Here is a 15,485-nt window from a genome sequence, read left to right on the forward strand (position 1 = left end):
CCACGACAGTCACTCTATATGTTGAAGTAAAAGTCTGGGGATTTCAGTTTTTTGCTGACTTATATATGTCCGTATCCTACGCGAGGAGTTGTCGAATGACATATATGAATATCTGTTTGTTATAAAGATAAGGGGATGAGGTATGAGACAAATGAGACAACTATCCTCAAAGTTCAAACAAAGTGGATGTAAGCAAATATAGGCAACCGTATGACCTTTAACAATGAGAAAAATCCATAGTCGGCCTAGATGTGAAAAAAATATGAAACAACTCAATTCAGAAAACAAGCGGCCTAATTCATAACAAAAGGATTAACGAAAAATAAATATGACAGATATAAACCAACGATTTGGGGATGGCTCAAACCTTTCCCTAGCCTGGGACAGTAGTGTTACAGCACAACATAAGAACAAACTACAGTAAGATAGTTTTTAGGATAACTTAGCCACACTTTTTCGGTTCCCTTTGTAGATGTGTTGTTGTCGCATTAATGTATACCAACAAATCCTTTTATCCAGTTCAATTCAATGCATCATTTTATTTAAATCTCTGAATGAAATCGGCATTCCTATGGGAACGAACTGTGCGCCTCTCCTTGTCGACCTCTTCTTATTTTCATATGAATCGGAGTTCCTTCAGACACTTGTCAAAAACAAGAAGATCAAAGTAGCCAGGTTATTTAATTTCACTTTCAGATATATTGATGATGTTCTTTCCATTATCAATCCGAACTTTTCTGATTGGGTTCCATACATATACCCACCAGAACTAGAAATTAAAGAGACCACAGACACGGCTTCCTCCGCCTCATTTTTAGACTTATACCTCGAATTTGACATACACAGTCATCTCAGTACCAGAATCTATGACAAACGAGACATTTTTAATTTTGAAATTATCAATTTCCCCCACCTTAGTAGTAATATACCAACTTCACCTGCATATGGAATATACATTTCCCAACTTTTTAGGTATTCAAGAGCTTGCAGCTCCTATTCAGACTTTGTAAAACGTCACCAGTGTCTGAGCAGAAAGTTGATGAACCAGGGGAATGTCAAAGAACGTCTCGTCCTTTTTCTAAAAAAGTTCATCGGAAGATACCCAGAACTTGTTGATAAATATTCCGTATCAACTTCACAAATAATACAAGATGGTCTTGAAGTATAGATTTTGCGTACTGACGTTGGTTATCATCTTAATAACGTGTTATAATATTCTTTTATGTGTCTTTATTAATATTACTTGTACTGTTAAGTCAGTTTTTTTTAGATATTCTTTTTAAGTGACTCTGTGGTTATGTAAAACATCATACTTTGAACGACAAAATTATTTCATTTATTAATATTACTTTTAACTATGGATCTTTACATACTATGAATGACAAAACTATTTTATTCAATAATACTACTTTTTCTGTTAAGTCTGTTTTTTATGATATACATTTGACGTAAAACTGTACTTATGTATCCCGTCATACTTTGAACTACACAATTATTTTATTTATTATTATTACTTTTACTGTTAAATCTGTTTTCTGTTATATCTACTTTACGTGACTCTGCATTCATGTATGCCGTCATACTTTGAACGACCAAATGATTTTTATGTCTACCTGTGCGAATTTCAAACGCACAATTTTACACCAGTACTGAAACCTTCTATCCTTTACGGGTAGAATTTACATAGATAAATTAAGTCGTATAAGAAAAACAAAATGAGTATGTTAAATTTGATGTATGCCTTTTTGTGCTTCTTCGTTGCATTTGTTGTTTTTATAGTGATATTAAGTTGATAACACAATATTGACTGCTGTACCCCTATTGTTGACATTTTTACTCCTTGAGTGTGTTTTTGTTTTGTTTTGTTTTGTTCATGCATCGTTGACAATGTAATGGAATTTGATGCGACTGTCATACAAGTGAGAGGTTTAGCTAGCTATAAAACCAGGTCCAATCCACCATTTTCTACATTAGAGAATGCCTGTACCAAGTCAGGAATATGGCAGTTGTTATCCATTCGTTTGATGTGTTTGGACTTTTGATTTTGCCTTTTGATTTTTGATTTTCCTTTTTGAATTTTCCTCGGAGTTCAGTATTTTTGTGTTTTTACTTTTTTTTTTTTTATATAATAGAACATTATATTTATTGTGAAAATATAGAGATATTAAAAGAGCCTTTCTGTACAGAATTATGACACTATAACATTATAACATTATAGAAAATTCGTCTATCGTGAAACATATTTATTAGAACATTATTTTCAATTATATAAAGCATTTCTACGATGTCTATTTAAAACTAGATAAAATGCTTTGGCACAGCTGCAAATCATTCTTACATCTGTAAATAAAAACACAAATTTAATTTTATCATCAAAAGACTTAAAAGCACTATTAAATTTGTTTCTTAATCAAATGCTTTTTCTAAATTCGTTATATAATGGACACTGTAAAATAACATGGGCTTCATCTTATAAAATAGCTTAACAAATATTTATCAAAGACTTTCTCCTATGAAACTAACTTTTCACATCCTCCCGTTTAAATTCTTAATCCAAATCGAAATTTAGTGAAAGATCTGCATTGTGTAAATGACATTGGAATTGTATAACATGTTTCAGTAACACAACTGTTCTTGAATAAATTATATGTTCTTATTTTGTAACCACCTTTATCAGATAAAGCTTTCTCTTGCTTTAAATTGCATATAAATATGAAATGCATGCACTTTATTTCATTACATTTAAATTGATTATTTGGTTCAATTTCAATTTGTAAGTTCTTTTCATAAGCCAACTAAATCATTATGACTTGTAATGTATAGAAAAAATATTTAAAAAAACAACTGAAAAGTTGTCTATTTTGACAGCATTCTACCAAATTAAACAATAAATACAGTGGAAATAAAAAAAGATCAAATATGAGATATTGATTTGATCATTTTGGATATCAATAGTTTTTAGGGTTTTCTATTTTTACTACACATGATATTTTTAATTCCGTATTTTTAACAATTTATTGTTACCTAACGAACGCCTGATCATCTTAATTACAATTCAAAAACAAAGGATATGGAATATCCTTCCATGACATGAAATCAGTACATGTAGAGCATGAACAAAACAAAAGCAAAACAGAAATAAAAATTAATTATAAAAATTAATGCAAATGCGCTTACGACGATTTGATACTCAAGAGGAAGCTAGATATACGATGATATGATTATAGCCTTATCGGTTAGACGGGAATGGTCTTATCTGCTGAACTCACAATGATCAACATTTAGGTTGTAATGTCTATTGGTAAGTTTTTATTATTCAGTTTCAGTTTTGAATTGAAATGTGAGACTGAGCTATTCTAATAATCATGATAATGGCAAATTGTAGTTAAATTGGTAATAGGCTACTGAGCCATTTGAAAACAAATTCATTTTGTATCAAAAATTCTTCCAACAGATACACTTTTCGTTGATAAATAATTAGTTGCAAACTGTATTATTAGTATCATTTTGTATTGCAAAAAAATACCTTTTACATTAAATCTTTTTTCAATAATGAACATTCGAATCCTCTCCAAATCATTCATTAAAAACCATGATAACTATCATGATTAATTGCTGGAACTCAGAAGCGAGGTTCCAGTTCTGTTTACTTTTATAGATTTTTGACTACTGAAAATAACATAAAATCCTTTCATTTTGATTATGCACTTTGAATCTGTCTTTTGTGCTTTAAACATATGGAAATATATTTAAACGAGTGATTTGAAATTGACTTGATGTGAATGATGTACTTTTAATCATAATTGTCAGTTTTCGAATATCTTTAATCTTAACCATCATCCATAGACGGTTTTCTTTATTTCACGTTTGTCCTGTATTGTGTTAATGACTTTATAATATATTATCCATTAGTCGTCTCATTTTGTTTTGTCTAGGGATGAATGTTATTTCTAGCAGATGTGTTTTTCTCACTCACATCGGTATAATAGGTTATCTATAAGGTCATATCAAGTAAAAGTCCTACTATGTTGGCATTATTATAGTTTGTAACGTTTCTAATCAGTCATTGATAACACTTAAGTGATAGTGTAACGCAAATTTTTAATTTATTTTTGAACTTTCATTTTTGTAGCGTAACTATCAGTACCTTTCAAATAATGATTAAACTTGAATATTTGTTCAAGTTAAAAACAAAGTGAAATATATTCAAAAAGGACATTCAGAACATTTATCTCTATTTAAGTATACAATAAATTAGACGTTTACAGCTATATTTGTAAACAAATGTTAAAATTATCTACGTAAACGCTGATGTCAGATTTTGTATTTTTGACACTGAATACTTACGAACGTATTTTTAGATTCGGAAATTTGATGCCCTAGAATTATTTCACGTACTGTTGTTGATAAAAGAGAACGTAGTCATTGGCAAAATAAACATCGTTTTAATTTTACACTAGAGTGTGATACAATATAGTTTTTCAGTCCTAACTATGAGTGTGCATGTATTAGAAAAGTTTATAACCACCATATAGTGTTCCTTCGGATTGACAATGCTGAAGATAAAAAAAAATCTTCAAAAAATACAATACATAAACCGAGTTATTGAGTTTATTTCTTTAGTATGCTTAGTATCTTTTAATGAATAACGTTCAATACTTCAAACCTCCATGTCTTGATAACATAGAGCCACTATAATTTCTTAACCGTATGTTAAAAACAGTAGATTATACTTCAGTTACGCCAGACGTCAGTAAAGAATACAATGCTCCATCAACATTCAATATATCGAAGTTTAGATAAAGATCCTATGGCAATGCTATTACAGGGAACCCCAACATTGTTCAGAATCAATATTAAAATTGGTTTAGACGGCAGAAATCTGAAAAAGTCACCTGATTTCTATTCAAATAAAAGGCAGAATTTTGTTGATATTCGCATAACACGTTTCGAAAATAGTTTAGAAACTAAGAAGATGATTAGTACTATGCACATTTCTTGGCTTTAAAGCAAAAGACAAGTACTCGCAAAGCTATTCGTTTTCAAACTGACCGACAGAGCAGACAACAATTTCTACATGGAATTCATTCAGAAACTAAATTATGCAGTCATTTACATTTAAGGCATTGCGCTCCACAAACAGTCTATTCATAAATGATCATGTCACTATCCAAGCTGGGCTTAGTGTTCTAGGACTTATATTTCAGTCTCGTTAATAAATTTCCTTACTTCTATTAATGAAATTTTATTTATTGAAAAAAAGAGTATTGAAACAATGATTTTTAAACAAATTTGGAGTGTTTATCCGATTAAAAGGTGCGTTTGAAAGGTCCGTCCAGTTGACAGCTTTTAATTAAGTACACGCCATTACCAAATCTTATAACCAGGAATTTCTCTTATTTAATTACTTGAGCCTTTCAAAATCTTGTTGATGCTTTATCTGCTGCAACTCACAAACAGCTTTCTTCTGCAATGAAAAAGGGAAATATGCTAGATATACTTACTGAAACTAAATTCCAATAGTATTACAAGTTTCACGTCCTACATCACTGTCGACATCCTGTTCTATTTAAAATTTATGTCTTCTCGACATGAACATGTATGAAATATATTCCACTGGAAGTAAAAAAAAAAAGCAATCAATCAACCCCATGAATTGTTTCCATGTATATAGAAAACACGAAGACAAGATCTTGTAAAATGCTTTAATGTGTAATTTCCATTCTAAAACATTCAATAATAATGCTTTTCACGGTTTTGCAATTTACCTCATAACTGAATACCTATAAAAAAAAATGTTTGTACTATGGTTCTTATCTAAGATTTATGATATATGATTTTGTCAGCGATTATAAAACTAAGAAAGGCTATGGGCTTTTTTCAATGTGTTTGTCTAGGCGTGAAAAAAGGGAATGACGGATGACTAAAGTAAAAGTGTTTGTTTTCATATAATGCATTGTATTTCTATCTAAGAATGATGATCAACCATGCGAAAATATCTCATCTACACACGTTTGACCGAGTAACGCAAAATCTACACAACTTGATGCTAAAGGTGTTACAATAAGCATATTTAATACGATATAATTCAATAGAGTTTACATGAATAGTTTTTATTATAAAAAAAAAAACATGAATTATTAATTAATTGGATAGAACAGACAACATTAATTTTTTTAATTATAAAAAAGAAGATGTGGTATGGCTGCCAATGAGACAAGAGACCGAATGACACAAAAAATAGCAACTATAAGTCATCATACGGCCTTCAACAATGAGAAAAGCTCATACCGCACAGTCAGCTATAAAAGACCCCGAAATGACAAATGCAAACCAATTCAAACGAGAAACAAATGGCCTAATTTATGTAAAACAAATGAACGAAAAACAAATATGTAACACATCAACAAACGACAACGACTGAATTACAAGCTCCGGACTTGGTAAAGGCAAATACATACAGAATATGGCGGGGTTGAACATGTTAGAGGGATCCCACACTCCCTCTAACCTTGGACAGTGGTGTAACAGTACAACATAAGAACAACCTAAAAAAAATCAGTTGAAAAAGGCTTAACTCAGATGGATACAAATAGAAATAAGTTTTCATATATCTTAGTGTATGTACATTACAGAATCGAAACCAAAATGAACATTTACCTGAATATTGTGAAGGACCTTATACATGTTATACATCTAGGTCTGTTCGATTAGAAGTTGTGAAACAAGCTGTTCAAATAGTTAATTGTTGGAAAGAGTTTACTCACTGTTTTCAAAGATCTGGTGTTTACGAATCTATTCCATGATTACGAACAGATTAAAAAAAATCAAATATATATAACAAGAAGTTCTTGTGCAGAACATACATTGGTCAATTTTAAGTCTAGTCTATATAGAGTTCAGATTTCCTCATTTATAAGATAGAACAATTGGAATTCAAAACAGTTTACTATAAATGTACCCCTTAATGTTATAAAACTATCCTTCGGTGTTATTCAAATACCAAAAACATTATAATAGATAACTAATTAAATGCTTTAGTCCGTTTTCAATGTAGTTATGTAACTGTTAGTTGTCAATATCATTCTAAGTACTGCTTAACTATCATTTCAGTTGAATATATTCCTCGTCAAATTCAGGGGATTTAGGCTTCTGCAAGTGCTTTTTCATTTACTTTTCTAATGTGTTTGACGGTAGTTAGTCAGTAAAATTTCATAGAGTAAGTTTATATTGAAATTAAAAAAACCTCCTTACAAAAGGGTTGTTCCAATCGCATTTCGGGCTCTTGAATCTCAACATCCGTATTTGTTTGAAGGTCTTTTAATATAAATATTAAGTTATCATTGAGCTTTATTAATGCATAATGCCTAATTTAAAAGAAATGAAATTGAGCTATTTTTAACAAAACATATGTATTAGGGTACCAGTATGTAAAACAGTTGCTTTAATTGGGATTTGTAATTTCAGTATGGCTATTATCAGTTCTTTTTATCTGTGGTCTGTTTTCTGCAAACGGTAAGTCAACTTACACAAATCAATAAAAATTAATTAAATACAATATGTTATAAATGAAAAAAATGTACAAGTTTTATATTTATATAACTACTTTACTAGACCAGCAGCGCATTTCGACACTTTATTTCTCTTTCGTGACGCTCTTAAATGTTGTTAATTGTTAAATACCTCGCTGTATTGAAGACCTTCGGTTGTTTTTTTGCGCTTTGAAGGGTTGTTGTCTCTTTGACACATTTCATATTTCTGTTCTAAATTTCATGATTATCTAACAGAGAACTTTTGGTATACATATACATTATTTATCCAGAGCATATTGTATTTGATTTTTTGTTAACTGTCGTCCACTGCGAATTAAAGTCGTCGATTGTAGAGTTTTTCAAATATAAGCTAAGTAGTATGCCAGCATTTTAGCAAATGAGTGAACACTGATAAGATGCATAAACTCATTTCCAATGTCGCAGTGCTGATACCTAATTGTGTCTGATATGATAGATCATATCGTGGAGCAACCGTGACACCGTAAAACATCGCGCCATTCAATTATATAAATAAAAGAAAGCTATTAGTATGGTTGCAAATGAATCAACTCCTCTTTATGGACAAAATTACATAGAACAACGATATGTCACCGTACAACATCTATATACACAGACATGTTACATACACTTCGACACACGTTAACGTGGGATTTCGTTTGCGCTTGTTTTGCAAGAACGTGAAATGCGCAAAAGAAATCCCCGCGTTAAATCGATGTTTAAAGCAAAACATAGTATTTAAAGATATTGCACGGTGGACGACCACAATCCAACGTAAATTTATATGACTTGAAATCCAAAAAAAATGCCAGCCTCCGAAAACTCCCTTGGTTGAAGTTTGATATCACTGGAGATGATATTGTTTTATAGTTTAACATCGACAAAAATCATGCCCAATATTAACCGTCACAAGAACAACCTGTGAGACCAAACTTCTTTTTTTGAAAGTTCAGGATCTAAATATCTAATTTAATCAAAGAGAAGAAAAGCGACAATTGAATGCAACGTATAAGTTTATTTTCGATATGAGACTGACTGCCCCTCTGGGATCTTTCGCCTCTCTTTTATAAATACTACGGCGTGTGGTGAAAAAGTAAAGGACAAACAAATAAATCGACGAATGTTGTTCTTGTTTGCATTTATTACGTATTTAGCTTCACCCTTTTTTTAAATTAGCCAAATAAAGAGTATTTTTTATTCCATCTTATAAATTTGATGATACTAAAATCCAATCCACGAATATGCATACACAAATCAATCAGATCCTTCTTTAAAAGAAAACCGTGTTTATGGTGTTTAAATTCTGCAAATAAATGTTTTTAAAACAAACTCAACAGTGCTCTTGAATTTGTTTATAAATATATTATGTCAAGTAACTGGTTGTCAAAAGTCATTATCTTAAATGAACTTAGTCTAATTTATACCTCAATGCAACTATCTGATCACAAGACTTAACATTTAGAGCAAATCTGAAAAAAACACACCTTGAAAAAAATGTATCAGTATATAGATATGAGTATTTAGATAGCAAATTAAAAGTTAATAATGAAGAACTCGAATAAGGTCAGAAGTATTGTAACTAAGTGAAATTATAAGGAAAAGAAATGTTATCAACAAATAGCAATATTTGACACCTAATAATTCATCTCTTGATAAGAGAAACAAATTTAGAAAAAACTAATAACAACGAAAGCACTGCTTAGCTATTGTTTACACCAGACAGCCTGTATGCGAAATTTGAATTACAGAAGATGAATCACATTATATTTTGATAAATGAATGGAACATTGTATTTATTTTTGCAATGATTTCTATCACAGGTTTAAAAATTGATTGAAGGAATTATTTTTAAAACTGATTTGAAAGCCAGCTGAACCTTTAAGTTGTATGAATGTATTTGAATTTTATCTTTCGTCCCTCTTTTATATTATTTGATCTATAGTAACTTTGGTATTATCATAGTAACAACGAAATTTAAAGTTCAATACGTGTACTTAGTTCGATAAGTCTAATTCGGTAGTAAGTATGCAGGGGGACTAGATTTGTGTCATTACAATAGGAACATATCTATTGTGAAACGGATATTCTAAAACGGTCAACAAACTTGTGATGGCGTCCTATTAATGAACGATGGGATGATTTCGATTTCACCACTCGGAATTCTAGGTTTAAAAGCTTCATTGTGAGCAGATTCGTCTATCAAGCAAAAAATGATATGAAATACAGGAGCCCTGTAATATCGTATCAACGGGAAGATATATACTCAAATTAGAAGCAATGCCGGAATGTTGCTACAAATTCAGAATTTGAAATCAAATTTTTTTGTCCTAAAGTTTTGTTTTAAACTGATCTTTATTAAGTACGTATATTTTTGCTTTAGGTTTTTAAACTAATTGATATGCTTGATTGAGTTTTTTCTGAAGATAAGGCTAGTACAATAAAGATTTAAATTACATTTTTATTTATCTTTTTTAATAGATTGTTCCAGAATATGCTTCTCTTGCATTGACAAGTCGGAAAACGAGACATGTGATAAAGTTGTCAAATGTGAAGAAAATGAGGTACTAGTAATCAATATATGTTTTACTTATAATCCGATTCATTGATGCATTTTATCCTGTGTGTGTGTGAAAACGTGATATGCCGTTTTGTTGTGATGAGTCTTAAAATTCTAAAGGGCGTTAATTAGCAACCCATCTTCATAACATAAAAGGCATGTACATTATGGCAGTATGGCTTTAATTGTTGAATGTTTTAATTTATCATCTAATGTTTGACATAATTTCACAAAATCATAATTGAATTGTATTAACATTATAAAGAGATTGACGATGACAATGTAAAAAGGAAGATGTGGAATGATTGCCAATGAGACAACTTTCCACAAGAGACCAAATGATAAATCTACAATTCTACATTTTACTTTTCTAACACAAGGAATATGTTCGATGGATACAATAATTCCCTCTCTCGTTGCAATGGTAATCACAACCTCACGGAATACTTTTACTTGAAGGAACTTTAATTATGTAAAACATTAAATATCAGAAAGAAACAATCATATTTGTTTATTTGAAAAAGAATAATCGTGGAAAAGACCGTTAGGTCCACAACATTAATAATAAATTCTTCTAAATAGGTTACGAGAGTATGACCGTCATTAAATAATTTAATATAAGAAGATGTGGTATGCCAATGAGAAAACTCTCCATCCAATTCATAATTTGTAAAAGAAAAACCATTAAAGATTAAAGTACAGTATATTAGGTTCACATGTAATACGACAATATCCTTCTTGAATATCAACTCTTCTGAATATTTTAATGAAATGTTGTACAATCGAATATTTTTTAAATAAAAAACTTCACTTTTTAAAATTTGGTGTTTCAGAATCGCTGATATAAATTAAACCTTATTACGAAAGATCAAACCAAGCAGTTGGAAGCCAATGCTGTATTAATATTTAAAAAAAAAGTAACAGCTAAATTTTAAAGTTTAATCATATCTTAACTGCCAAATCAAAGCAAATCATATGAATAAAGTCTTCTCTTTAATATATATTTTACTGAAACGGAAATAAAAAATAAAAATCCTAATCCAACTGAAACCAAAATTGCACGAATGAGTTTGAACTTTCATTTAAAATATTTTCAATTGAAAATACCATGATTAATCCACCATTATCCACAGAAGGAAATGATTGTAGCATTTCAGGAATATGACAATTTTACATTTGTTTGATGAGTTACTGCTTTTGATTTTCAATTGTAAAGGGACTTTGCGATTTGAATTTCTTGTAGTTCGGTTTTTTGTTTAGTTTTATTTTTATATAACCAGTAAAATGTTATAATCTACGTAAAAAATTGCTTCATTTATAACCTATTTCAGAAAAGATCATTAAATCAAATTGAAAGTAAAAAAAAATACACATTGTTAATTTTCAGGTTTGTTATGTTCAAAAATACAAAGGAGCAGATAACAGAACACGATATGATGTCGGATGTTCGTACCCAGAGGTATAACTTACCCTTGAAATAAATAAGAACCCAAAATATTAAGACAAGTCAACACACAAAGAATATTTTAAGAGTAAACTTGTATAAAACAATATTGCAAATATAACAACTCCTCTCGTCAAAAGCAAACAAATAAAGAAATAACTGACACACAAAAAAGCCACAATAAAACAAAATGCAAATTACAAAACTTTCTTTTATATGACCAAAGCACACAAAATGAAACCCAACAAACCCCCATAATTGTACAATGATATGCGGTACTAAAAACCTCTTAAAAATGTTGCACAAGAGGTTGACAAGTAGGACCACTTTTACATCATATGATTAACAGATTAAGGAAATTCGATTAGATATAAATATTTTGCGAGGACATTGTTTTTAACATTGAAGATACAAAATGAGCAACGCACAGAACAAAAAATGATTGGAAAATTCCATGACATGTAAAGTGGAAAACAAGTTTTAAAAACTTATAGATGTTTTATATTTCAAACTTTCCTGTTTGCACCTTATAAGACTGCCTAAATTAATTTTATATGTTATATAGATAATGAACTAATTTTACAAGTTATGCTTTTATATATGGCAGCTCTTGTACATAAAATTCAGGTTATTGAAAAAAAAAAGTACTATTTTTAAGCTATGCCGTAAAAATAGTTTAGGTGTCATATTTGGAAGACGATCTGCAGACCATTACCACGTTTTATGTCATCGATGTTGTACCGACAACGTGTGCAATGATGCATTTTCATGTAACAACGATTTTAAAGGTATGAACAAATACTATATTCTATATTACACTTTTGGACTAGTTTAAACATTTTAAATCTCGGTCTATTTCATCATTTTATTCTTATATACTTTTGATTTTATAACCCTGTATGCTAAAATTGCCTATGTAAATTTTTTAATTGTTTGTATGCACATTGAACGACAAATTTATATGACGTATAAACAAAATTCTGATGTAAGACAATCAAATCAATCAAAGAGGGACGAAAGAAACCAAAGGGACAGTCAAACTCATAAATCTAAAACAAACTGACCACGCCTAAAAATAAAAAGGACAAACAGAAAAACAATAGTACACATGACACAACATAGAAAACAAAAGAATAAACAACACGAACCCCACCAAAAACTAGGGATGATCTCAGGTGCTCCGGAAGGGTAAGCAGATCCTGCTTCACATGCGGCACCCGTCGTGTTGCTTATGTGATTACAAATCCGGTAAATAGTCTAATTCCGTAGGTCAAATTCATGAAAGGGAAGGGGATTGTAGTTACGACGTAAGGAACATATCCGATGTCATTTGTGAAACGGTCATTGGCAGTTTCACAATAACTTTGAAGCCCGTCTTTGATTGCTGATAAAATAGTTGTTAATAATTTAGAAAGGGGTTTCGTGGAGCACTTGGAAGACCCAGCAATATACTGTTGTTTGTAAGGACACTTATGTAGTTTAGGTATCCAATACAGTGATGGAAGATCTAGTTCTTCATCTTTGGTTGAAATACCAAAGGAACAAAGAACAGACCTATGATTATCCAGGATTTCCTCTTTGATAAGTGTCGTGAGGGTATATGTTGAGTTTCCAAGTGAATTGTCTATACCTAATTCGTTTATCAAGCAATTAATGTAATGACTTTTACAGACAAAAACGATGTTATTTGGGGCTTTGTCTGCGGGGACAACAACATATTTATCATAGAGGTCGGATAGGTGTTTAGTCCACCAGGTTTAATCCACCATTTTCTACATTTGAAAATGCCTGTACCAAGTCAGGAATATGACAGTTCTTGTCCATTCGTTTTTGATGCGTTTTGTTTTTTGATTTTGCCATGTGATTATGGACTTTCCAAATTGATTTTCCTCTGAGTTCAGTATTTTTGTGATTTTACTTTTTAGCAACATTTGGGTCTTTGAAGATTTACGTAGCATGGGCATTGATGGACCCATTCAGTTTCTTAATTCTGATTTGTATTAACAACCTCACTGCCTTAATCCATTCGGATATAGTTTCTACGTCTTCCTTCCCGCGCTTAGCCCATTGCCTGGCATAATCCTCGACTGAATCCATCAAAATTTTAAAGTTGTATTTACAATTGATGGATTTAGGCTCACGATATTTCGGACCTTTCGATAACACATTTCGTAGAGAAGTGTTATTAACAATGTTAAGGTCACCGGTAATAACGTGGCCAGCAGGATTATATGTGAATTGGGAACTAGCACAAGTGCAATCAGGAGGTTTATACTTGAAGTCGTCAATATCGAGATCCTGCAAAACGCGTTTGTAACGAAAATTTTAGTTGCAATAGGTTTGGTATAGGTATAAGAAATTATTGGTACAGACTGGTCTTTGAAATAATAAGGTATTTTCAATTGAACTAATTTATGATGAAGGATATTGCCTAGGTTGACGTCATCGCTACCTTTGTTGCCAAAGGAAAGATTAAGAAAAGTTCTTTTCTCTTTTTCATCTTTTCCAATGCGAACTGGCTTGAAAAGTCTGTGACTTGCAATATCCGAAATTATAGCTTGAAGTTTGTATTGGTTTGAATGAGGGTTTGTAACAGTGGATTCCAAACATAAATTGAACAGAGAATGAAGTTTTGAAAGGGGTAATGAATAAAGTTTCGTGCGAATGTGATGAATACCTAACGGTTTTTGTAATCAATGTGCTCGTAGATAGTAGATGTTTTTTTGATCTGTTAAATTGTTCCTTTTAAAATTGTTATACGATGATGACTGATGTACCCACATTTGACTATTTTATTTATTGTGTCTGTATATTTAACGCATCAATGTAAATATAACGGAATTTGATTTGACTTTCAATAAAGTGAGAGGGTAAGAGCTATAGAAACAGGTTTAATCCACCATTTTCTACATTTGAAAATGCCTGTACCAAGTCAGGAATATGACAGTTCTTGTCCATTTGTTTTTGATGCGTTTTGTTATTTGATTTTGCCATGTGATTATGGACTTTCAGAATAGATTTGCCTCTAAGTTCAGTATTTTTGTGATTTTTCTTTTTACCAGTGGACAAACAAGTACAATTCTTCATATTCTATCAAATGATACCTTGACACACAACACATCTCAAAACAGATGCATTTAAGTTATGTTTGACTTCAATATTAGATCGATGCATGCACATAACACATAAACAAACAATATCCACTAAAAAATAAGGCTCTTGACTTGGGATAGGCACATAATGTGGCGGGGTTAAAGATGTTTGCGGGATTCCAACCCTCCCCTAACCTGGGACAGTGGTATAACAGTACAACATAAGAATTATAAATTGAAGAATGAATTTGCTCTTAGTCGAATGTTTATATTTTAAGAACATCCCGGACGATTCTTTTTTTAAGAAGAAACAATGAAAATCAGAGTACCTGAAACAGATCAACTCATCACACCACCAAACATATTCGAAATTATAATATTAAAAAATTGTCCTGCCAGTCTTGTGATAGGAATATCAACTGAAAAGACACTGCATACTTTTATAAGGCCACCACCAAGACTTGATTGACTAGTACGATATGTCTGTATCTAAAGTCTCTAATGAAATATTGAATTCTTAGCTACCAGAGCAGTTGTTTGATTTGTTTACCGATTGTGTTCTTGTTTTTAACACTTGTGTCCATAACTATTCCCGATTGAGATATTTTGACTTAATGTTGACTCGATGGACGGGAGATGCAGGTAAACATGTGACGGTAGTCGCTCACGCTGTTGTTGACATGTTTTTTTCTGCTTTTGGAGTTCAGACGATATTTTAAGCTTATGTTTGTCAATTTCATTTATATATATTTCTTTACTTGGGTTGGGAGATTGGAAAATAAATAAACTATTGTTGTCCTAATTTGCTACGAAATAGTACATTGACATTACTTGTTTCAAAT

At 31.1% G+C, this 15,485-nt stretch overlaps 1 protein-coding gene across 1 annotated transcript in view; it reads left to right on the forward strand.

Moving 5' to 3' along the window:
• The first annotated feature begins 3,241 nt into the window (after positions 1–3,241).
• Positions 3,242–15,485, forward strand: part of LOC134690494 (uncharacterized) — a 58,649-nt gene continuing 46,405 nt past the window's right edge. The window contains exons 1-5 of the mRNA XM_063550468.1: positions 3,242–3,301; positions 7,468–7,515; positions 10,029–10,111; positions 11,495–11,566; positions 12,210–12,339. Coding sequence (XP_063406538.1) covers positions 3,292–3,301; positions 7,468–7,515; positions 10,029–10,111; positions 11,495–11,566; positions 12,210–12,339 — 343 coding nt within the window. The 5' untranslated portion in view covers positions 3,242–3,291. The remainder of the gene's footprint in view (positions 3,302–7,467; positions 7,516–10,028; positions 10,112–11,494; positions 11,567–12,209; positions 12,340–15,485) is intronic.

Source organism: Mytilus trossulus, chromosome 11, assembly GCF_036588685.1.
Source record: "Mytilus trossulus isolate FHL-02 chromosome 11, PNRI_Mtr1.1.1.hap1, whole genome shotgun sequence".
NCBI classification, from domain to species: domain Eukaryota; kingdom Metazoa; phylum Mollusca; class Bivalvia; order Mytilida; family Mytilidae; genus Mytilus; species Mytilus trossulus.